Source organism: Argentina silus (assembly GCF_951799395.1).
Source record: "Argentina silus genome assembly, chromosome: 9".
NCBI classification, from domain to species: domain Eukaryota; kingdom Metazoa; phylum Chordata; class Actinopteri; order Argentiniformes; family Argentinidae; genus Argentina; species Argentina silus.
Window position 1 is genome coordinate 19,764,348 of NC_139663.1, and position 23,407 is coordinate 19,787,754.

General features: G+C 44.5%; 3 protein-coding genes across 3 annotated transcripts in view; all 3 read left to right on the forward strand.

Annotated features, from left to right (window-relative positions):
• The window catches only part of sgf29 (SAGA complex associated factor 29), a 6,931-nt gene extending 1,050 nt beyond the window's left edge, over nucleotides 1-5,881 (forward strand). Inside the window, exons 4-10 of the mRNA XM_083676965.1 lie at nucleotides 873-945; nucleotides 1,215-1,279; nucleotides 1,369-1,498; nucleotides 2,125-2,271; nucleotides 2,390-2,425; nucleotides 2,556-2,718; nucleotides 3,298-5,881. Of these exons, the coding sequence (XP_083533091.1) occupies nucleotides 873-945; nucleotides 1,215-1,279; nucleotides 1,369-1,498; nucleotides 2,125-2,271; nucleotides 2,390-2,425; nucleotides 2,556-2,718; nucleotides 3,298-3,414 (731 nt within the window). The 3' untranslated portion in view covers nucleotides 3,415-5,881. The remainder of the gene's footprint in view (nucleotides 1-872; nucleotides 946-1,214; nucleotides 1,280-1,368; nucleotides 1,499-2,124; nucleotides 2,272-2,389; nucleotides 2,426-2,555; nucleotides 2,719-3,297) is intronic.
• A 170-nt stretch (nucleotides 5,882-6,051) lies between these two features.
• On the forward strand, nucleotides 6,052-11,896 carry nfatc2ip (nuclear factor of activated T cells 2 interacting protein). The gene is made up of 9 exons (XM_083676964.1): nucleotides 6,052-6,126; nucleotides 7,430-7,543; nucleotides 7,711-7,771; nucleotides 8,027-8,153; nucleotides 8,314-8,397; nucleotides 8,570-8,813; nucleotides 9,806-9,950; nucleotides 10,183-10,286; nucleotides 11,142-11,896. The coding sequence occupies exons 1-9, from the start codon at nucleotides 6,100-6,102 to the stop codon at nucleotides 11,301-11,303; spliced, it is 1,068 nt and encodes a 355-aa protein (XP_083533090.1). The 5' UTR covers nucleotides 6,052-6,099; the 3' UTR covers nucleotides 11,304-11,896.
• A 304-nt stretch (nucleotides 11,897-12,200) lies between these two features.
• spns1 (SPNS lysolipid transporter 1, lysophospholipid) lies at nucleotides 12,201-23,222 on the forward strand. The gene is made up of 13 exons (XM_083676956.1): nucleotides 12,201-12,416; nucleotides 14,388-14,600; nucleotides 15,090-15,155; nucleotides 15,323-15,459; nucleotides 16,250-16,401; nucleotides 16,683-16,749; nucleotides 17,428-17,570; nucleotides 18,483-18,635; nucleotides 19,286-19,475; nucleotides 20,248-20,313; nucleotides 20,498-20,596; nucleotides 20,804-20,972; nucleotides 21,816-23,222. The coding sequence occupies exons 2-13, from the start codon at nucleotides 14,390-14,392 to the stop codon at nucleotides 21,884-21,886; spliced, it is 1,524 nt and encodes a 507-aa protein (XP_083533082.1). The 5' UTR covers nucleotides 12,201-12,416; nucleotides 14,388-14,389; the 3' UTR covers nucleotides 21,887-23,222.
• Nucleotides 23,223-23,407: the final 185 nt, after the last annotated feature.

Consider the following 23,407-nt stretch of genomic DNA (forward strand, 5'->3'; position numbering starts at 1 on the left):
CTGCGTAAGTAATTGAACAGTGAAGCGTTTTTTCTTCTTTGGGCTCTATACTCCAAAATATATACACTGGATTTTAAATCAAACAATCACTATGAGGTCAGAGTATAGATTCTCAGCTTTTATTTGAAGGTATTTGTTTACATATTGTTTTGACCATTTAGAAATGACGACACTTTTTATACATAGTCTGGGACTCTTAGTCCCCCTATTTAAGGGCACTAAAAGTAATGGGACATTCATATAATGTCCAAATTAAGCACTCATGTTTAGTATTTGGTTGACAATCCTTTGCATGCAATAATTACCTGAAGTTAAATGCATGTTCAATTGGATTTAAATCTGAAGATTGCAGTTACATCATCAATTAACACAGGTTAGCGAGTTCTAGTGGCAGCTATACATGCCCAAACCATAACAGCCCCTCCACCATGTTTCACAGATGAGGTGGTATTCTGAGGTGGTTGAGCAAATCTGTTTTTCTCCTAACTTTCCACTTGCAAACACTATGGAACATGATCATTTCATTAATCCTATCCATCCACAATACCCTTTTCCAGACCTCTGTAGACTTTTTAGGTACTTTTTAGCAAACTATAACCTGACCATCTTTTTTTGAGGATAACTAGTGGTTTGCACCCTGCAGTGAAGCCTCTGTAGTCTGGCTGGTGACGTTTTCTGTGGATGGTAGTCTCTGACACATTCATGCCTACCTCCTAGAGAGTGTTCCTGATCTGTGGGACAGTTGTTTTGGGTTTTTTCTAAATCATGGTGAGCATTCTTCAGTCATCCACTGTAGGAAGTCTTCCTTGCCCTACCAGCCCGTTTGCGATTGGCAGGGCACTGTGCATTCATATTTTCTTTATCTTCCCTAGCCTCCCCGTATTACCGGACTAAGCTGAGGGGACTGTACACCACAGCAAAGGCAGACGCTGAGGCAGAATGCAGGTGAGTAGACTCAGGCTTTGCCACCCATTCATTCACATGTGTTAGCTCACGTAACGTTACGTCACTGCTATTCCATGTTCTGTTCCATTCCATGTCCCCCTTGGTGGCAGCTCTAACCCAAACCCTGTTATTACAGGCGTGGTCTCTCTCTGGTACGGCGGTGTGCAGGGATTAAACCCCTGCCTGCTGTACATTATATTTATAGGACTTTAAGTGGTGACCTCGTCACATTTGAGTGGTTTTAACGTTCGACTGTTTCTTTCCCACAGTATCCTTCGTCACGCCCTTGACAAAATTGCGGAGATCAAATCCTTATTGGAGGAGAGGAGAATAGGTAAGTGTGTGTCTGGGAATTTGGAGAATGAGGAGAATCCCTCTTCTCACCTCCACACACCTCTCTCTGTCCCCCCCCCCCAACCCCAGCTGCTAAAATGGCGGGTGTCTACAGCGACAATGACCCGCCCAGGAAGACCATGCGGAGAGGGGTGCTGATGACCCTCCTCCAGCAGTCGGCCATGACGCTCCCCCTGTGGATCGGCAAGCCAGGAGACAGGTAGGTGTCTCTTCTGCTCACTATGGCTGCATCTCAATGCCCCCCAAATCTGCCTACCGTGCAGACGAATGTGAGGACTAACACTCCATCCAGATCACAGAACATTAGAATTACCATTACCCTTTATTATTATTACAGATTCCCCATCAGATGAACTTGCCAGGTTAGGATCAATAATCAGTCTGAATAATTGTCAAAGTCAAAGTGGCTTTAATGTCAATTCTTCACATGTCAAGACATACAAAGGAATCGAGAGGACGTTTCTCACTCTCCCACGGTGAGACAGTGGACATTTAAAGCAAATGTTGTACAAAAATTGTACAAATTGCCGGCCAATCAGTCAGTGCATCACTTCTTGTTTTCAACCATGTCAAGTGGAAAGTGTTCGGTGTGTCTCAAGTCATATCTCTGTCTCATTATCGCAAGGTGATGTTTTGTCCGTGTCGTGCCGCCCTAGAACTCGTGGTGAATATCGTGTAATGTGAAAGCAGCTTTAGTCAACAAGAACCACTGGAATATTCCCAAAAGTGCAAACTCCAAACTACTCTCCTTCCAGGAGAGTAAGAAGATAAGGAATTGAAGAGTATCATACCATCTCTCTCTCTCTCTCTCTCTCCCTCTCCCAGTCCCCCTCCCCTGTGTGGGGCCATGCCAGCCAGCAGTGACTACGTGGCCAAGCAGGGTGACAAGGTGGCAGCGCGGGTGAAGGCCGTGGACGGAGATGAGCAGTGGATCCTCGCTGAGGTGGTCAGCTACAGCCACTCCACCAACAAGTAACTACTACACTCTACAGCCAAGTTTATATCGACCAATTGATACAACTGCCATTCAAGCAAGCGTCAATGCCACTCCAGTGGGATTAGAGTTGTATTCATCTGCATTTTCTTTCAGGTATGAAGTAGACGACATTGATGAAGAGGGGAAAGAGTGAGTTGCTTTTCTTGCTGGTCTTCATATTCAGTACCTCCCTCACTCCCCTAAGTGTGTTTTCTCTCTCTCTCTCTCTCTCTCTCTTCTCCTCTCTCTAATCCCTCTGTCTCTTCCCCTGCGTGTCCAGGAGACACACCCTGAGCCGACGCCGCATCATCCCCCTGCCCCAGTGGAAGGCCAACCCAGAGACGGACCCCGAGGCCCTGTTCAGCAAGGACCAGCTGGTGCTGGCCCTCTACCCCCAGACCACCTGCTTCTACAGAGCCCTCATTCACACACCCCCACACAGGGTGAGCCTCAGCAGGGGAAGGGGGGGTACTGGGTGTGAGTGACTGAGTTGGTAACCTTTATGACAGAAATAAAAAATAAAAAATAAAAAAAAAAGATTGTTGAGGGAGCCGCACAAGAAATTTATCAAGTGCAATAGTGGCAATAGCCTAGCTGATTTTCAGCACCACGGACAGTGGTTGATCAAATGACCATGAAATTGGAGGTTCAGCCACTGACCCCCAGACCACTACTACTAACCACTGACCCTCAGACCACTACTGATGACCACTGACCCCCAGACCACTACTGCTAACCACTGACCCCCACACCACTACTACTAACCACTGACCTCCAGACCACTATTGCTAACCACTGACCCCCACACCACTACTACTAACCACTGACCCCCAGACCACTATTGCTAACCACTGACCCCCACACCACTACTACTAACCACTGACCCCCAGACCACTATTGCTAACCACTGACCCCCACACCACTACTACTAACCACTGACCCCCACACCACTACTACTAACCACTGACCCCCACACCACTACTACTAACCACTGACCCCCAGACCATGCTTTGTCGTTTCAGCCTCAAGACGACTACTCTGTCTTATTCGAGGACACGTCGTACGCCGACGGCTACTCCCCTCCCCTCAACGTGGCCCAGCGATACGTGGTGGCCTGCAAGGAGAACAAGAAGAAGTGAAGGAGAGGCTGAATAAGAGAAAGAGTCCGGGGGGAAACCAAGGGACTGATGATAGCCTAAGGAAGATGTTTGCTGACAAAGTTGACAGGCGCAGAGGGAGTGTTGGTCCTCTGGATTCCATGTCATAGCCAGAGGGTTAAAGAAACATTGACTAATGTACTGCACTCCTAAAGCTTGAGGGACCCACATGGTGTGCAGGTTTTTACTCCATCCCAGTTCAAGGTCTTGTTGATTAGGCCAAAGGAGGGTTTGTGCAACAGTAAAAAAAAACAAGCCTGCACATCATGTTGATCCCCAGAACCAGGGTTGAGGTACACTGCCCTAAAGGGAGTCAATGCCATAGGATTCATCTTGACGACAATGGTTCTGTTCCAGATGCTCTCAATGAGCTTCCTTCCATTTGAACACTTGAACACTGCTTCGTGAACACCTGATGGACTGGATTGGTGTCCTTCATACACAAATCAGCAGCAAGAAGGAATTAAGAGGAGGAAAGGAAGCCATATGAGGCGCTGATCTGGATTGATATACAGTGCCCTGCGTAAGTAATGGGACAGTGAAGCTGTCTTTGGCTTCTTTTGGCTCTATAGTCCAAAAGCTTGAATTTGAAACAAAGTTTTGAAGGAGAGAGAAAAAAAAGTAGAGATTCTCAGCTTTTACTTGAAGGTATTTGTGTGCATATGGGTTTCACCATTCAGAAACACTTTTTATGCATAGTCCCCCTATTTCAGGGTACCCAGAAGGGATGGGACAGATTGATAAAATGTCCAAATTAAGCACAATTAAGTTTAGTATTCAGTCAACAATCCTTTGCATGCAATAACAATGTCAGTAATGCAATAATGAAGTCTGCAACCTATTGACCCCACCAGATGCTGGGTGTCTTCTCTGGTGATGCTCTGCCAGGCCTTTAGCCATCTTAATCAGAACTCTGCTGGCTCTTTTAGGTACTTAATTATTTTTTTTAGCAAACTGTAACCTGGCCATCCAGTTAGTGTTGCTAACTAGTGGTTTGAATCTTGCAGTGTAGCCTTGTAAGTTCTGCTGGTGAAGTCTTCTGCGGATTAAAGTGTCTGACACATTCACGACCACCACCTGGAGAGTGATCTGGATCTGTGGGACAGTTGTTTTGGGGTTTTTCTTAATCATGGTGAGCATTCTTCGGTCATCCACTGTATTAGTCTTCCTTGGCCTACCAGCCCGTTTGCGATTGGCAGGGCACTGTGCATTCATATTTTCCATATCTGTTCTCAGTCTGTTCCAAACTGATGATTTTGATAGGTTTAAGGTTTTGCCTATGTTTCTGATGTTTTGGGGGGATGTTTCAGCCTCATAATGGCTTCCCTGACTTTCATTGATGTCTCTTTGGTCCTCAATAGCAGATTCCAAAAGCAAATGCAAAGCCTACAATCAATACTAGACATTGAGAACTCTCTTATAATTGCACAAATGATGTGACGGAACACACCTGACGAACCAGAAACACCTCTCAAACCAATTGTCCCATCAGTATTGGTTACCCTGAAATAGAGGGGCTATGCATAAAATGTGTTTCTGAATGGTGAAACCAATATGTACATAAATACCATCAAATAAAAGCTGAGAATCTCGTTTGGAGTACAGAGCCAAAAGAAGAACAAGTGCTTCACTCTTCCTTTACTTATGCAGACCACTGTATTACCCTTTTTCTGTCTCTCAATATTCCCCCCCTTTGTCATATTGCTTTCACCTATCCTGTTTTTAGTGCAGATGGAGAGATGATGATGATGATGATGACAGTGGGTGAATTTCAGTCTTCCAAACTGGTTTCCTCCCCTGGTCTCCTTGTCTTCATATGCACTATTGTGACACAATTGTAAAGATGAAAGCAAATTCACAGTGAGCGTTGGCCTGTTTTCAGTTCAGTTCAGTGCAGTGGAGAGGTGACAAAGAGAGAAAGCCACTTGGGACTATTGAGATGCACCCAAGATTTCATGTTAGACTATTGAGATCTTTACAGACACCTTTACCTAAGATTCCTCTTTCAAAACCCATGAACCCAGTTCCATGCCTCTCTGGTCTGAGGTTTGTTCTGGTGAGACGTCAGCCATTTCAACATGTTTACCACAGTCTCCTGCACATTGAATGTGACCCTGTACAGAGGGGCATTGGTTTAGACATCCTTGGTTTGAATTGAAGGCTTAGTCTTGAGAACTGTCTTGATTCCCAGATGTGGTATGTGGGTTCACTCTTTGTGAACGTGTTCAGGTTCTGTAGGCCTGCAGTGTTTGTATTGGTTCATCTATATGACCGTGGTGTGGACATGTTCAGGTGGTCTGTAGTGTGTGTATTGGTTTTGTATTGCCAGGTGATGACTGTGCTTTGTGTGCAACAGGGCCAAACTGCATGTCTTTTTTATATGTCAACAAAGATCTGTTTTTCATTGTATGGAGACTGAGTAATAAAACATTTTTTTCATAATAGACTATGATTGAGAGATTGAATGATGGGCATGATTAAAAAGAGTATATATATATATATTCCATATATATATACATATAATTTGTGGTTCCTTTATGCATATTTAGTATTTCTAAATGCTTAAAACAAGTTTAACGTGGGCACCTTTATTGTGAAGGAACTCTCATTTCCCTATACAGCCGAGGTAGGCGGCGGAGTTCCGCTCGTCGTTGACAGAACAGCTCAATGAAGAGTGACACGATGGCTGAAGTGGTAAGTTTGGTTCGGGATGTCCAGAACAACGCTTACTAAAGACTACTCTCGTCTGATCATTTCTGGGAGATAATTGTTAGCTGGTCCATAATCATACATCACAAACCTCTTCGCAATTGATTTCGAAACGAGTGTCACTTTGAAGATTAGCTGGAGGTAGCTAGTTTAGCTAGACGGCTGTGGTTGTTTTGGCGCTTGTTTTGACCATCGATTTTATTTGAATTCGTAACTACTTAGCTGATTTCAATTCCTGTCATTTACTAGCTTATAACACCCTGCCCCACCTAACAGTAGGCCCAGATGAGTTGCGGCAGTCAACATCAGCAGCCTGACCGGCTAGCTACAACAGCTAACTTGGCAGAACCTCGGAGCTCTGGATGTTTACTTGTGTCCCTGGCTGCTCGTGTTTCTTGTCCATGCTCAACTTGTGTGTCCAGTATCTATAGAAGCTGTTTATACATTTAACATCGTGACATGAAGGAGTGATTGGAACCGTGGTAAAGTTAGTTTCATTTTATTTTTTTTGCATATTCGATATTGGACATTCAGCTCTTCATATATCAATACTATAATATCTCTTTCACAGTGCGTTCGACCTAAGTAAGCAAGATTGAGCTCATTATGATGGGGGGGGAAAAAACGTATACGATGTTGCACAATGTATTTTATGTTATTTGATTGTATTTGGAAACTAAAATAGCACTTTAGCCATACAATACCGATATCTGAAACTAACTTAATTCAAATGATTTAAAAAAAAAAAAAGAAGATTTTTTTTTTTTTTTCGAAAAATGCTACAGTTTCTTTTCTTGGAAATTCTATAGCATTTAAACCACATGACAAAAAAAGATCTAAAACCAGCTTAATTCAAACCAAGTACACACTGGCAAGGTTGCACAGCCTTTATTTTCCAATGACGTTTTCCCTTCTAGCACTTTTTTAAGGCAGTTTAGGATGATTGGTAACCAGGCCAGTAACCAGGCAGCTCTTCTTGTGGTATGGTATGGTTGTCTGAGACGTGAACAGTCCTCAGGACTCATCGGTTCAGGCCTGGGACTCCAGCCCCCAGCGTCTCTGACCCTGCTACCTAGCCTGGAAAACAATACATCTGGATCATTTCCCTCAGATTCATCACCCTGACTAGTGACTAAGAGAAACCAAGTGGGAGTCTATCAGGCCTACTGTGTCTCTGGTTTGAATTAAGTTGGTTTTAGATCTACGTTGTAAAAAAAGGTTGTGCAACATTGTACATATTTTTTCCATCATAATGAGCAAAGGTCTGTCTGCCATCTCCCCTGTTCAGATGTCTGACAGTGACAGCGACTTGGAGCCGACCACCCCTGTGAAGCCTCGACCCAAACGGCGGCGCATAATCGACCCCTCTTCTATTGCCACTGTGTCAATATACTCCAACAAGGTGTGTTTACTAGTGCAAAAACCCTGAACCGGGCTATCCAATGAGTTGCTCTGAATAACGGACAATGAAGGAAGATCTGGCATTTGCCCAACTCTGTTGTTGTGGCAATTGGCTGGACTGTTGATAGAAATAATGTAGTTTAATGTGCTTTTTTGGTTTGTTTGTAGGTGAACAGCAGTTTACAACTGAAGCCAAAGTCGACTGTCTTCACACAAAATGAAAGCGCGGGTAAGGACCGGAGTCAGACAGAAAGGGGGTCTGTGAGTCACTTTGATTGTGATTAGCCTGCCTAATGGATGAAAACTGAACAGGTTACACAGCAATTTGTACACTGCGTAATCACTGCGTAATCAAGAAATGTGTCAGTCATATTATGATGGGGGGGGGGGGGGGGGGGGATTTGACCGGGACAATTTCATTGTTTCCTGGCGATCTTTAAATTAATCTGCAATGGATCTCATCTCAATCTTTGTCATCCGTCAGGTGACAACGTAGAGGAGGTCAGTTTGTGGGCCAATACTCCACCAACAAACAGAAAGCCAATCAGCATTGCCTTCACTGACTCCGAGGAAGACTCAGAGCCAGAGGAAGTAAAGGGGGGAAAGGATCCGTGAGTAGAGTGGGGCAGACATGTCTGATTCATTATGTTCGTGTTAGTGCTGTGCTGTTCTCCTTTTCAGCTGCATGGTGCATGTTATTGTACTACCTCAAATCACCAGAAGGAGGCAGTAGCGGTAGCCTCTATCTCTCTCTCTCTCTCTCTTTCTCAGGGTAGACATCCGCTCCCCATCTCCACCCCCACCGCCAGGCAGCCCCCGTATGAAAGTATCCAGACGGGCCAACAAAAAGATTTTGTGAGTTGAGCGGTAACAGAGTCCTACTGATGTTGTCACTCTGGTAGTTGTTAAGGTTTGAAAACTCAACTCAAAACAGCACTCACTCAACCTTCTAGCCACTCCATTGCACCTCTATTGCTCTCTTTTCTCACTCTTTCTCTATCTGTCCCTCCCACCTTCTCTCTGACAGAGAGATCAACCGAAAGTTAGACGCAGTTGGCTCTCTCTTATCTCCGTCTCCCGAAGCCAAGGGATGCCGTGGAGGCCCCTCCCCGCTTAATGACTACGATGACGATGACATCATCATCATGTCCCCTAACTCGAGGCCGTGGAACAGGCCTCCCTCTGCCTGTGACGACAGTCCCTTGACGTCCCGCGAGATCCCACTCAAGTTCCGGTGCCGAACCGACCTCTACAAGATCCCAGTGCTCTCAGTAAGGATGGGAGACAACAGCTTCCGATGATGTCATTGTGTGTTCATGTTTGAGTGTTTAGCTGCCGGTATGACCCTGCTGTAGGCTGTTTGTCCTGGTTTAGTTTTACTTTTACTTGTAATTATTAGGATTGCAATCAAGGGGAGAAAGCAGGTCCTAGAGAACGGTGTCTATGGTGCTAATTGCGCTTCATTTAATTATCATTTTCCCTCATTTCGATTGTAGGCAGACATATCCATAGCTCAAGTGCAACTTGAAGCAATCGGTTGTCCTAGTGAACTTTGCCTTCTGTGAAGTTGAAATAGCTTTGAATTTGCTGGGATCGTGCCATCTGGGACGTGCGTTGAGGAACACTGTCAAAGAGACACAGAGAGGGCTTTTGTGTTTCAGCTAAAATGCAGTTATGAAATTAGATCAGGGTAACAGGCTTAACTTGCGCTGGCGACAATGTTGTGGTTTTTCTTTGTGGTTGTTGCTTTATTAAGAATCAGGAGACTTTCCAGTGTGACACAATGATTCTTCCAGGTATTCCAACCAGCTTTTTGTAGTTTATACGTCTAGCCTAGTGTTTTAATGATGCAACAGTCTGGAGTCCAATGAAATCTGTACTACAGGAGGTCTGCACTGTAGAATGAGAATATTTCCCGGAGAAACTTGGTTTGCAGACACATACAATAAAAGTACAATACAAATGCAATAGAATAGTTAAAAGCAGACAATTGAAAAGAACAATCACAGAAGTACACTACAACACACCGCATCATTCATACTGTACTACGGTTGAAAGTGCCATAATACAGTGCAATTGGAGGCATGTGTCTGTATTCGTCAGCATTTGAGTTCCAGGTGGTCTACATTGCAGCTGGGTCGGTGGATCAGCAGACTGCTGTGTTACTGAAGTTGAGCTGAAGTGTTAAAACACATGCCAAGGCATTGTAAGATCATCTGTGCAGTGCACTGGAGCCGTACTAACATGAGGCTTTGGTCCGCAGACGGCACCCTTGAGCAAGGCGGTGGAGCAGCTGTCAGTCAAGCTCAAAGTCCCGCCTTTGCGCATCCTGCTGCTGAGGAGAGACAGGGAGCTTCCTGCCCAGTCCACGGCCAATGAGCTGGGACTGGGCATTGCTGACATCATAGGTGAGATCGGCAGGATGACACCGACGGCAGTAGGCACAGATCAAGGATTTCCTCCCCAAATTGAAATCGTGAAGTAAAAACTGCCCTTAGATCAGTGTGTTAATCCGACCCCGTTGCTCAACCTTCTATTGAACAGGACATTTTGTCTTGTGTCTGTGTAATGCCTTTTTTATGCTTCTGTTTGTCTAAATACCCACCCTTCCATCCCTCTCTTTCACTTTCTGTCTGTCAGATTGTGTTGTCATAGCAGAGGAGCCAGTGGAGAGACCTGACATGATCACACTGCGACTTCAGGGCAAGGAGAAAGGCTCGGCGCAGGAATACTCCTTACACAAGGTTAGCGTTTATAATATTTGTAACATTCCTGGACTGTACTCCAAACTGAATATCATTCCCTTCCTTCTACCCTTAATGACCTCCCCTTACTGTAAGCAACACTTAGCAATAAGGTGATGGCTGCCCAATAGGCTCACTGTACACTCCTTCACTTCCCTCCGATATGCAAGGGTGAGTTTTCAGGGGCATTTCGAAAGGGGGCCGTGTTTTTGGTTTGAAATGCAGTGTTGCGTGAAATGTGTTATTTGCCCTTGCCTCATAAGAAACTGGTATAGATCTGAGGATTGGATGGTTGTATGGCAGCTCTTTTGCTACATAGTGTATACCTGTCTTGCAGTGGCGGCAGGTGCCGTTCAAGATTAGGCAGGACGATTTAATTGGTAATATCATTTAATTATTAATTAATTAATCATTGTAGCTAAAACCTAAAATCACTCGCATGCGGAATTGGGCATGAGATCACCATGTTGAGTGTCTCTCCACTGTTGATACTGAGGGAAACACCATAATAGTGTAATTTATAATTATTTAAAATGTATAGTGCACATGCCCCATAACTATTTCACAGCCTCTAGCCTCATTGCCACTTAGTCTCACACAGCCTACAAGATGTACTGTTCTGCTGCTCATTTTTGTAAATTTGTTATTGCTATTTTGTTAATATTTTTGCTATTTTGTAAATTTCTAGTCAATTCTTGCTATTTGTTTTTTATGTCCATGCCTTTTTATGTCCATGCCCAACCTCACCAAGTCAATTTCCTGTATGTGCAAATATACTTGGCCAAATAAAAGAATTCTGATTCTGATTCTAATGAATCCCCTCTCTCCTTTTCTTTGTTTCTCTCTCTTTCTCAGGAGGACCCCCTTGGCTCCATCCTCTCTCAGTATCTCTCCGGTCTGGCTGCCGACGCCAGGCACAAGGTGCACTTCCAGTTTGATGGATCTAAGATCACGCCCAGCCAGACGCCCTCCCAGCTGGACATGGAGGACGGCGATGTGATTGAGGTGTGGACTTGAACACCTCAGCTGATGAAATCATTTATTTGTAGTTTCTCTGTCCTCTGTGGCAGCGAGACTACAGTAAGTGATTTAACCCCTGTTTTTAAATTCTCTAAAAATACATCATTCCTTCCTCTCACCTTTGGAGGAAATTACTGATCTGACATTACTTGATGGATGAAAGCAATGCAATGGAAAGCTTACATGACCAATTAAATGGTGTTAGATCAGTGATTACTTTAAGGGTGGGAGGAAGGAAGGATGGATGTTTGATCTACCCCCATCAGTCCCCCAGAACCAAATCTCATTCAAACAAGAGACATTCTCACAACATTTCAGTCAGTGTCGCTATTGCAAAGCATTGTTGAACTGAAACCATGTTATATCAAAATATATGTTTTGTTGTGTTTTGATGTAATATGTGTCCCCCTGAATTAGAAATGAAAAGTACCAGTAGCTTTGGGCTCACAAGTTTTCTCAGGCTTAACCAACGATTTGGGCTTTGTCAAAGCCAGATGCATCAATGTCCAATTTGTAGAATTATTTATGAGTCTTTGTTTAACAAATGTGTTTTGAACTGATTTTGTAATAATAAAAAAACAACTGTGAATGCCATGTCCCTTCATGTGGCTTGTGGTATTCATTGGATGGAATTGTATCTGTGGTCCTGATCTGTACACTTTATAGATTATTGGTATGCGGGTAAGCCCGACTAGGTCTGACCCCAACCATAACTGGAACCAAATTTGAACCAATTCCGAGAATCAACCTCGGTAATTTAACGTTAATATCCTGTCATCAGACAGTAACACGTCTTTTTGTTTGGTCAATTTGCTTTGTTGGCCGTTTGCCAGTCGGTGTTGTAATAGTCATGTGAGTTGGGGGCGGAAATTCGACTGAATTCAACATGGCTGCGCCGAGTTGAGGAAAGGAACCAAACTGCAGCTGCAAAACGTACGTTGCATCGCTTTTATCCGGTCAATTTCTCGAGAAAACAAGCAGACATGTTGACATTAATGCCATAAACATCAGGGGCGACGTGACATCGACATACTAGGATCCAGGGTCAGAAAGAAGCCCGTGAAGTCGCATCAAACCCGACTCATCCTCCCTGCGGCGACTAACTACCAGGTAAACAACAACAAGCAGGACCGCTGCCAGGTCATTGTTAGGACGGTAACTACACCAGCATAGACACCTAACCGACGCAGTTTCAATTAGTACTATTACGAGTAGCTAGAGGTCTTTGACTGGCTAGGTTACTTATGTGCGTAGTACGATTGTTTTCATGTGTGAAATAGCTATCTACTCTAGCTAGGTAGTGTTCAACAACATGAAAAGTTTGCTAGCTAAATAAAACGAATGAGCTGAAGTCATTCATTCTAGCAGTAGCACCACTGGCACTGCCGTCCGACTGGCTATCTGCGTTAGCAGATACAGTAGGTATAATATAGGACGATAAACTGCCCAAAACGTGGGGTTTCGTGGTTGATATAGCTAGCTAGCTAGCTTGCTGCAAGGTAAACATGAGTCAACAACATTAGCTTGAGCAGATCATTGATGGGCACATGACTCGGATCGATACAACATTAGCTAACAAGTTAGCTAGATATCCCAGTGTTCAGCTCTCAGCCATGCAACAATGGACGTAAAACTGGTGTCATATAATAATAACAATAACTTTGTGTATAGCACCTTTCATACAGACTGCAGCTCAAAGTGCTTTGACAGTTCAGCACAACCATATCACAATATCACAATAATGAATAGTTTAGCACAAGCATATCACAATAATAAATAGAACAACTTTAATAAAAAGAAAAAACAATAAAAGAATCAAATAAGTAAAAAAATAATATATATATATATATATATTAGTAATTGTATGCCAGGTTAAAAAGATATGTTTTCAGCTGTCGTTTAAAAATGTCTACTGAGTCCACCTCTAATACATTTGAAAGGGAGTTCCATCATTTTCTCCCGTAATGGATGAAGGCGGGTTCCCCGATTTTCTTTCGGGGAACCTTCAGTACGTTTAAAAGACTTGCCTCACAGGACCTGAAAGGACATTGGGACACCAAGGACTCTTAAGATGTATGGGGGTGCTCAGCCATTAAGAGCGTTAAAAACAAGTAAAATAATGTTAAAATCAACTCTAAAAGACACAGGGAGCCAGTGCAGTGCAGCCAGGACGGGGGCTATATGCTCTCTCTTCCTTGTTTTCGTCAAGAGCCTCGCTAGGAAGTGAGGTCTGAACCAGCTGTAGCTTCTCAATTGTCTTTTTAGGAACACCAGTAAAAAGATCATTACAATAATCAAGTCTGTTTGACATAAAACCATGAATTAGCCTCTCAGCATCCTGCAGGGTTAAAAATGAACGTACCTTGGCTATATTTCTCAGGTGAAAGAACGCTGTCTTGGTCACCCTATTTATGTGGGGTTCAAAACTCTTGTTACTTTCGATTTAATCTGCTGGGCCAGATTTTCTAGCCTTTTTGACAGTATATCTCTTTTGTTCTGGGGGCCAACCAAGATAATCTCTGTGTTATCCTCATTTAGATTCAGGAAGTTATTATTCATCCATTGATTGTAGATAAACAGGCAGTCAGGTATGAGTCTGTAAGGTATGTTCGGGTCAGTTTAGGACACAATCCGAGAGACCAACCCACTTTTCCAAACGATCCAACAAGATGAGGGATGGTCGATCGTGTCGAAAGCTGCCTACATAGCCTGGGTTTGTTGCTGTTACTTTGCAGGGATTTGTTGCTGTAATTTGTTACTTTCCTTCCCCAATCTTTGACTCAAATCACAATTGCTGCACCCACAATTGAGTCCTACACACACAGACGCACACACTCTGTATATATTCACATGACTGTAGTTTCTGTGATGTTCACTTACATCACAAGACTGGCCCCTTCTATACTTCCTCTATGCCCCCCCCCACCCCCCCCCCCCCCACACACACACACACACACACACACACACACACATCTCTGCCTCCCTGTGCCCAGGTTCTATTACTGTCCTTGCAGCTGCACAATTTCAAACCACAGTCCAGTACCACATTGGCTTTTCTCTCTCTCAAATTTTTTTGAGCAGTGATGCCTCTGGCCGACCCCACCTCCGACTCGACGCCCTTCTTCTCGGACGACAGCGAGGTCGAAGTTCAGGATGACCCGGGGGCGGGGCCCGCCCAGCGGGAGGAGGAGGAGGAGCCAGCCAGCGGAGTGTCCAATCTGAGAGCGGTGCTGACCGTCAGTATCCTGTGTTTCATCAACCTGCTCAACTACATGGACAGGTTTACAGTGGCAGGTACCACCACACTCTCCCCTTTAACACTTACACTTTCTAAAAGGGTTCCTTCTGATGTCATAATGTGATGTCATAACTTGATGTCATAACGTGACGTATAAGTTGCACTATGCCTCAGGTATGCTTGGTGCTTGGAAGGGTGCAATATAAGGTTTAGATCACATACCTGTCCCTCAGCCCACACTGCGGAGAAAAGACAACATTCCTTGCAAACGATGATAATAAGTGCACATTTTGTCCTCCTTTTATTCTTTTGGAGGAGATTAAATCGAGGGATCTCTGATATTATGAATTCAATTAAAAAGCCTGGCTTTGAAAGGTTTTTGGTCTATATCAGAATAAAGTCCATTTTAGAGGTGGCGTAACAGTCAAGGTCACAGTTGCAATTGAAAGGCCTCCACTTCTAGTCTTTTAGATGATCTAAAAAGCAGTGTGAATTCATCACGAGGGACAAGTTTGAATAAAACAGCCTCTCTCTGTCTCACCTAGGCGTTCTTCCTGATATTGAGCAGTACTTTGCGATCAGTGATAGCAAGTCAGGCTTGCTCCAAACAGGTGAGTGAGAAGCACTTGTCATGCATACACATTACATTTTTGACATTTAGCGACTTACAAGTACTAGCAAGTGATTCATGATCTATTCATGATCTTCTGGGTTGTGTGTGTGTGTGTGTGTGTGTGTGTGTGTGTGTGTGTGTGTGTGTGGCGGGGGGGGGGGGCAGTGTTCATCTGCAGCTACATGTTCCTGGCTCCGGTGTTTGGCTACCTGGGCGACAGGTACAACAGGAAGGTGATCATGAGTGTGGGCATCGCCTTCTGGTCAGTGGTGACGTTGGCCAGCTCCTACACACCCAAAGACGTGAGTGAAACCTCTCTCTCTCCCTCTCTTCTTGTTACAATACTCATACTCTTTCTCTGTGTGAGTTAAGTCAAGTTTATTCGAAGGTGCATTTCACAACAGTCTCAACACACGAAACAACTTTAAAAACAAGTAGCAAAACCACACATTGTGTGTCAGGAAACAAGTAGTACATACTTGTTCACAAGTATGGGGTGTGAAAACGCCACCATTTTGGCTAACCTCTGAACTACAAGGTTGCCATCTTGTGAACAGAGTGCGAGGTCTAGTAGGGAATGAGCATATCTTTTTAATGGACGGGGGAAGACTGTGAAGAACTGGATAGGTTAAAAGCAGAAGTGTAAAATCAGTACGGTGCTGAACTGTGAGCCAGTGGAGGGAGATTAGAATCACGAGTTATGTGAATACATTTTCTGGTTTTTGTCAGGAGTCTGCCGGCGTGGTTTAGGACTAGTTGCAGGTACAAGATAGAGTAAAGCTTTCGTAAATTTAAACCCAAAGGTGTTTTCCATTGCCAATTTCCCGAGGCTTGCTTTTTCAGACGAAGGCAAGGAATGGTACTGTGACTTTGACGGTGTGATGCTGGCTGATACCACTGTACCCATTACACTGATATGTTTGTGACTTCTGAAATGAGGGGAGGGCCCACTCTTACATTTTCAATGTCAAATGAATTAGCAAAAAAAAAAAGAAGCAATTTACAGTACGAGTATGGAGCATGTCAACACTCTCTCTATCTCCTTCCCTCTCTCCACCTCTGTCTTCATCTCCATCACCTTCCTCACCAAAGTATTTCTGGTTGCTGTTGCTGACGCGGGGGTTGGTGGGGGTGGGCGAGGCCAGCTACTCCACCATAGCCCCCACCATCATCGCTGACCTGTATGTCAAGGAGAAGAGGACGCGGATGCTCTCCGTCTTCTACTTCGCCATCCCAGTGGGCAGGTGAGAACATGACCACACACATGCAAACACAGAGACATGGAGGCTGACCAGTCTAGATCAGTCCTGAAAACCACCCAACAGAGGCTAGACATTCGACACACACACACACACACACACACACACACACACACACACACAAAAGGATACAAAAAAGAACACGCACAAACCAACACACACACAACGAAGCCTCTGGACCTGACTTTATTTCACTTGGAAAATGTGTTTTTCACCCCATTATCTCTGGAAGCTTTCTCCAATATGTGTTCCTCTGTCATCCACAGCGGCCTGGGGTACATCGTGGGGTCAAAGGTGGATGACCTTGCGCAGGACTGGCACTGGGCTCTGAGGGTAAGTTAAGGCTCATTAGAGCCCTTGAATTATCATTCACCATGTGCAAAGTGGCACAAAGTACACATACTCATCCATGTAGAGAAGAATGTCATATTGTGAAACATGTTTATTTGTCAAAATTCCTTTTCGTCCTCATTGCTCATTACTGCCCATTATTTCTTATTCTGTTTATTTAAAAAAAAAAAAAAAAAAAACTTTACTTACTTAAACAAACGTATTGTTGTAAGTCGCTTTGGATAAAGGCGTCTGCTAAATGCCATAAATGTAAATGTAAATTTGTCAAAATTACTTTTATTCCTCATTGGTCATTACTGCCAATTATTTAATACAGTACTTTACAAGTTCACAATGAAATGATGGCCTCCAAATAAGGTATATAGAATTCACTCAACATTTGTTGTTTATTAAAGCATTAGTTGATTAATCTATCTGATTTAATGTATACAGCCGCCATAATAATAATAGTAAAAAACAGCAGGATAAGTGCTTGATTTTACAATTTTGGCCTTGGGGAAAGCATACCAAATAAAGACACGATGTAACAATTCAAACGCTTGTATAGAAACACAAAGAGACATATCTTCACCTCTGTCTCTGTCGCCAGTGTTATCTGACAACCAGCCTCTATCTAACAACCGACCTGTCTCTGTGTGGTGATGTTGTTCTCTCTGCTAGGTCACCCCAGCCTTGGGCCTGGTAGCAGTGGTGTTGCTGCTGTTTGTGGTGAAGGAGCCCAAGAGGGGTGCCATCGAGGCCCGGCCGGAGCACACCCTGCACAGAACCAGCTGGCTGGGCGACATGAAGGCCCTCTGCAGGAAGTAGGTTCAGCTTTCTGACCAATGGTCAGCCAATGTTTATGTTCAACAAGCACAACTGCAAAGTGCTACCTCGGTTATATCAGGCTATTTTACACTCTACACACTATGATGGCCCACCATTGTGTATTGTGAGTGTGTTTCCTATTATTTTAGTGTGTGTACACTGGCATTGTTTATGGCTTGACATTGTGAGCAATCATGTTTGGGGGATTTTCAAGCATGTTTCTTGAGTTTAGTTGTTTTGCTGAGTCGTTTGAGTTTATTTGAGTGTGTTGGAGCACGTTTGGGTTTAGTTAGAATGTATTGGCATGTCATTTGATTGTGTTTTGTTTTAGACTGGGGTGTGCCCAGTTTGCAGAGTAGATAACAACCCACTGAGTCCGGTATTTATTGCTTGCAAACAAGAGACAAGAGCGTAACAGCAGCCCAGCGTAGATCCGGGGGCCCGTTCAGCACAAGTCTGAAAAGGCGATTATCAGGGTTGTCATTTATGGAGTTTAAACATAATGGTAGGCGCCGCCAAGGCTATCGGCTGATGGGCTTGTGCTTACGTGAGAGAGGGCGGGAGAGAATGAACAATGGGGAGACTTTCTTACTGATCAGTCAGCGCTTTCTTACTGATCAATCGGCGTTCAACATTTCACACCTATCGGCAAGATGCGTCTGTCCCCCCATTGTTGCTCTCCCCCACCACTCCCTCCAAAACCACCGCTGTTCACATGGTAAATCATACAGTGCTTCTCAGAACAACGGCTATAGAACTTTAGAGGTGCGGCAAGAGAAAATGCAATCACAGTATTTACACAAGTCGTATCAGTCATGTGAATGTGTATAACCTGAAAACAGTTCTATCAATGTGTTTTCCATAACAGTAGAGTGGGTAATAACCCACTTCCATGTCTCCTCGTGCAGTCACAGCTTCGTGCTGTCCACGTTCGGCTTCACAGCGGTGGCCTTCGTGACGGGGTCCCTGGCCCTCTGGGCCCCGGCCTTCCTCTTCAGAGCCGCCGTCTTCACTGGGGAGAAGTCCCCCTGTGTCAAGGGGCCCTGCGACACATCGGACAGGTAACACGCGCGCACAGAAGAGGGGAGACGCGTTTCTGTTCACTTGTGATAATGGGCCATAATGTAGCTAATCTTCTTCGCTATCATCATCATCATCAGCTCTTTATTTACAGTACATTCTTTAAATGAAAAAGTAAGCTCAGTTAACATGCGCACACACACACACACACACACACACACACACACACACACACACACACACACATCCACATCCACACACACACACACACACACACACACACACCCCTGTTTCTTTTGGGCCAAGGATGAGCAGCTCAGTCTTGTCCGAGTTAAGGAGTACTGAGCCTTGCAGGACACCAAACTGGACCTTAGAGGGAGTTGAGGTTTTTTCATCTAATAACAAACTGGTATCTATCTGTTAGGTAGGATCTAAACCACAGTAACGCTAAACCAAGCAAACCAACAAGAATCTCTAAAGACTGTCTCAGTGCTATGTTAGGGCCTAAAACCTGACTGAAGTAATATTACCTCCACCATAGTCATATTATGTGTATTGTGCTGTAGTGAGGGATTGTGGATAATGCAGTGTCATCTCACGTCTTCCCAACCAACCCCCCCCTCCTCCCTCCCTCTCTCCCCCCCTCCTCCCTCCCTCCCTCCCCCCCTCTCCCTCTCTCTCTCCCCCACAGCCTGTACTTTGGCATCGTCACGTGTGTGACTGGTGTGCTGGGCGTGGCCAGTGGCGTGGAGGCCAGCCGGAGGCTGAGGAAGCGGACGGCCCGGGCCGACCCTCTGGTGTGTGCTGCAGGCCTCCTCCTCTCTGCACCCTTCCTCTATCTGGCCATTGTCTTTGCCGAAGCAAGCACCATCGCCACCTACGTAAGACCCAACCTCTCTCCATCTGTGATATTCCCTCTCTCTCTCTCTCTCTCTCTCTCTCTCTCTCTCTCTCTCTCTCTCTCTCCATCTCCATCTGTGATATTCCCTCTCTCTCTCCATCTGTGATATTCCCTCTCTCTCTCCATCTGTGATATTCCCTCTCTCTCTCCATCTGTGATATTCCCTCTCTCTCCATCTGTGATATTCTCTCTCTCTCTCTCTCTCTCTCTCTCTCTCTCTCTCTCCATCTGTGATATTCCCTCTCTCTCTCTCTCTTCCAGTTGAATTTATTTACACTAGCACTAGTCCCTATCAAAAACGGGGCACAGAATAGGTCTCAACAAATCTTAATCTGCCAGCTCTTGGCATGGCTGTATGTTGTGCTGTTCCATGTGAGGTTGTCAGGTCTTGCACAGTCCAACATCATATCAACCTGTGTGAGTTTCCTCTCTGCCCATCTCCCTCTCTCTGTTCCCTATTTCTCTCCCTCTCACTCACCATACACACGCCCTTTCTCTTTCTTTTTCTTTTTCCTCCTCTCTCTCACCCTCTCCATCAAATCAATTGAACTGTATTTATAAGAATGACATTCAATTGTGACCAAAGCAGTAGAATGCAAACATGATCAGTAGAAGGACTGGAAATGCAGACACGGTCAGATAAGTGAGGTCCCTCCCTCCCCTCCCCCAGCCTCACTGCCTCTCGTTCCCCCCCCCAGTAGCCCTTACCACAGTGTGACCTAGCTCGCCTGACCAATTCTCTGTTGGAACAGGTGTTCATATTCCTGGGGAACACCTTCCTGTCTATGAACTGGGCCATTGTGGCGGACATACTGCTGGTGAGTCGGTCTCCCTTTCTGCCACAAACTTCCTGGCTTTTGACAAATGTCAGTTCTATTTTAGTCATCCAGGTTAGTGTCATTTACATGAAATGTTTCCTACTAGAAAAACTGGTTCTGTTTGGTTTGACTGTTGCCAGTATGTGTGTCTATTTAGTTGTGACTAGTTCTCTTTGTTTCTCAGTATGTGGTGGTGCCTACTCGTCGCTCCACCGCCGAGGCTTTCCAGATCATTCTCTCTCACCTGCTGGGCGATGCAGGGAGCCCCTACCTCATAGGAGTGGTACGTTCCATCGTTAAAACGCACACATACACACTCTCACCCCTTTTCACCGTGTCATCCCTCCGTACACCCCTCGTTGGAGGTATGCGTCTGTCTATCTAAAACCCGTAGGTACCGAAGCGCACACAGATACTGTATCTCATATGGTCACTCTCTCTTTCTCTCCCCCCTCCCCTCACCCCTCCCCCCTCCCCTCACCCCTCACAGCTATCAGACTCTCTGAGGAAGACAGACTCGTATCTGTGGCAGTTCCGCTCCCTCCAGCTCTCCCTCCTCCTCTGCTCTTTTGTGGCAGTGGGGGGCGGGGCTTTCTTCCTGGCCACGGCCGTCTTCATCGAGGGAGACCGGCAACGCGCTGAGAACTACGTTCCCTCAGGTAAGGCTAACTGCTACACTAGCTGAAAACTACGTCCCCTCAGGTAAGGCTAACTGCTACGCTAGTCGCTAACCTGGGATGCCCATGGAGGTTATGACATGGCGAAGGTAACTGTCACTGAGGCAAACCATGGTTCATGTTAGCAGTTATTAGTTGATGTTTGCTAAAGGGGGAAGCTAAGAATGGATCTAACACTCAATAAAGTTGACCATAGGTTTTTTTTGCTGCAATGCTTCTCCATCGTAGCTTAGCAACATGCAAGGCTGGCTTCAAGTGAAGCTGCTAAGCTGAGACTAGCGAGCGCTAGTTAGGCGCTTTAAGTAATTATCATGAGTCTGAGACAGCAGAGACGATAACTTACTATAGTTACTATAGTTACACAAACTATGTTCGTTCAGGTGGGACTCTTGGCCCTTGCCAGGTGGGACTCTTGCAAAAATACTCATTCCAACAATTGATGAGAATTGATTGCATGGCAAATAAACAGTCTTTCTTTCTTTCTATGTTGTAGAAGTAGGTCCCTATGAGAGAGGCTAGCTCAGCAGGTGAAGCCCGAGTTTAGTCCGTTAGTATCTACAGTGTCCTGTGTAAGTGATGGGACATTTAAACATTTTTTCTTCTTTTGTCTCTACGCTCCAAAAGTCTGGATTTGAAATCAAACAATGTCTGAGGTTAAAGTAGAGATTCTCAGCTTTTATTTGATGGTATTTGTGTACATATTGGTTTCACCATTTGGAAATGACCACTTTGTATACATAGTTCCTCACCAGAAGTAAATCAAGTGACACATTTTGCATCATCTTGATCATTGCGATTATTTTAATCTTATTTTCTCCTCAACAGATGATGAGCCAATCGTTGTGCCTAAAAGCGGGAGATCCACAAGGGTGCCAGTGTCGAGTGTTTTGATTTGATTCAAGAAAATGGATGTGGGAGGCCCTATGGAAGACCTACATCCTGATTGGTCCCTGCTTTTTCGAGAAATTTTCCTGACTATGGTCATTGATTGGACTATTTCCTATACGGAGACTTTTATGATTATTTATTATTTGTAACATTTTTTTTGTCAATGTCTTTTAATGCTTTTATCTGCTAGAGAACATGGAAGAGTGACAGGAGGTGTAGAGGAGAGTGTAGCCTCCTGGCCATCATCACCAGGCATTCCACTGCTACTGGCTGCACATGGCAACATGACAGACACTGTAGACAAAGGGGCTTGTAAAGGGAGTTGATGCAAAGTTGTAACCAAGAAGTTGAGATCAAATACTTTAATCGCTGTTGCTCAGCGGAGAGAGAGCAAAGGATTGGGAGAAAACACAAGAATGAATTTCGGAGAAGCCTAAACTTGAGGGAGAGAGGCAGAAAAGCCTTTCTGTATGAGCGACTACAGGCACAACACTGTTACCATACATCTCTGTGGAAACTGCAAGGACATTTTTATTCTAATGCTCTGAGAGCTGTAACCAGTGCCACTACATCCCAAAGCTGCTGTACTTCCTGCTTTGCCCTGAAATGCTGGGCACTGATTGACTACAGAGAAACGACACATTTCAAGCCTATCCAACCAGTGCTCTCCGGCCCAGTCAACAACTAAAAACAAAACAAAATATGTGTAAATGTAAATATAATTCTGATCCATATAGTATAACTACATTTATAGTGTATCATATGAACACAACACAGGGATCAGCACTGCACTCTCATCAGACTCCCAACCCCTCTAGCTTGAGATTGGGAATTTAGATTTTTAACTGTTCAGTCAAAGCTTAATCATGCTGGTTCTGTTTTTAGACCCGTTGGGTATACGACAACACTAGATTCATTAGCCTGGCATGTTCCAGGCGCGATGTGGGCCAACCTCTGTATCAACCCATCTTTATCCATGGTGTTTTGCTCAGAGTGTATCCACAGAGCTGGCTACTACAGAAATAGATTGGCACCTAGTCTATCTTGAATACCGTGGAAGGACACATCTGTTGTTTCCGGAAAGGTCCAGTTGATAATGTATGGTTTTTATTACTTCTTCCTTTATTAACGATGCTGTTGTTTTAATGGAATGATCCTGGTGGTCGTCTTGTCAGGGGTGTTTCTTAATTGTCTGAGGAATCTTGATCTGTTTTTTTTTTTATCAAGGCAATGAAAGGAATGTATTATACTGGTTAATTTGAAAAGGAAAGCTTTCTGGTTATTAATTTCACAAGTTGCTTGTTAAACATTTTTTAAACATTAAAACATGATAATGGACCTATTGGATGACTTTGTGGTGTGGACTGGTTTCTGTGTGGATGTCTGTGTTAATTCCTTATGTGTCTCTGTGGTTGTAACTTTGGGCTTTGCAGATGCAGACGTGATGCATATGTGTCTTTGAAGCTTGTGAAAATGCATAGTTACGCTTTCAAGATGTAGCCTGTAGTACAGAACCCTCTGTACTGTTA

Excerpts from the sequence above, each read along its gene's own strand:
- nfatc2ip (XM_083676964.1), top strand. The coding sequence starts at position 6,100 with ATGAAGAGTGACACGATGGCTGAAGTG. Across the intron at positions 7,544-7,710 it reads TGTCAATATACTCCAACAAG|GTGAACAGCAGTTTACAACT; the intron begins GTGTGTTTACTA and ends GTTTGTTTGTAG. Across the intron at positions 8,814-9,805 it reads ACAAGATCCCAGTGCTCTCA|ACGGCACCCTTGAGCAAGGC; the intron begins GTAAGGATGGGA and ends TTTGGTCCGCAG.
- spns1 (XM_083676956.1), top strand. The coding sequence starts at position 14,390 with ATGCCTCTGGCCGACCCCACCTCCGACTCGACGCCCTTCTTCTCGGAC. Across the intron at positions 20,314-20,497 it reads TTGTGGCGGACATACTGCTG|TATGTGGTGGTGCCTACTCG; the intron begins GTGAGTCGGTCT and ends TTTGTTTCTCAG. Across the intron at positions 20,597-20,803 it reads GCCCCTACCTCATAGGAGTG|CTATCAGACTCTCTGAGGAA; the intron begins GTACGTTCCATC and ends CACCCCTCACAG.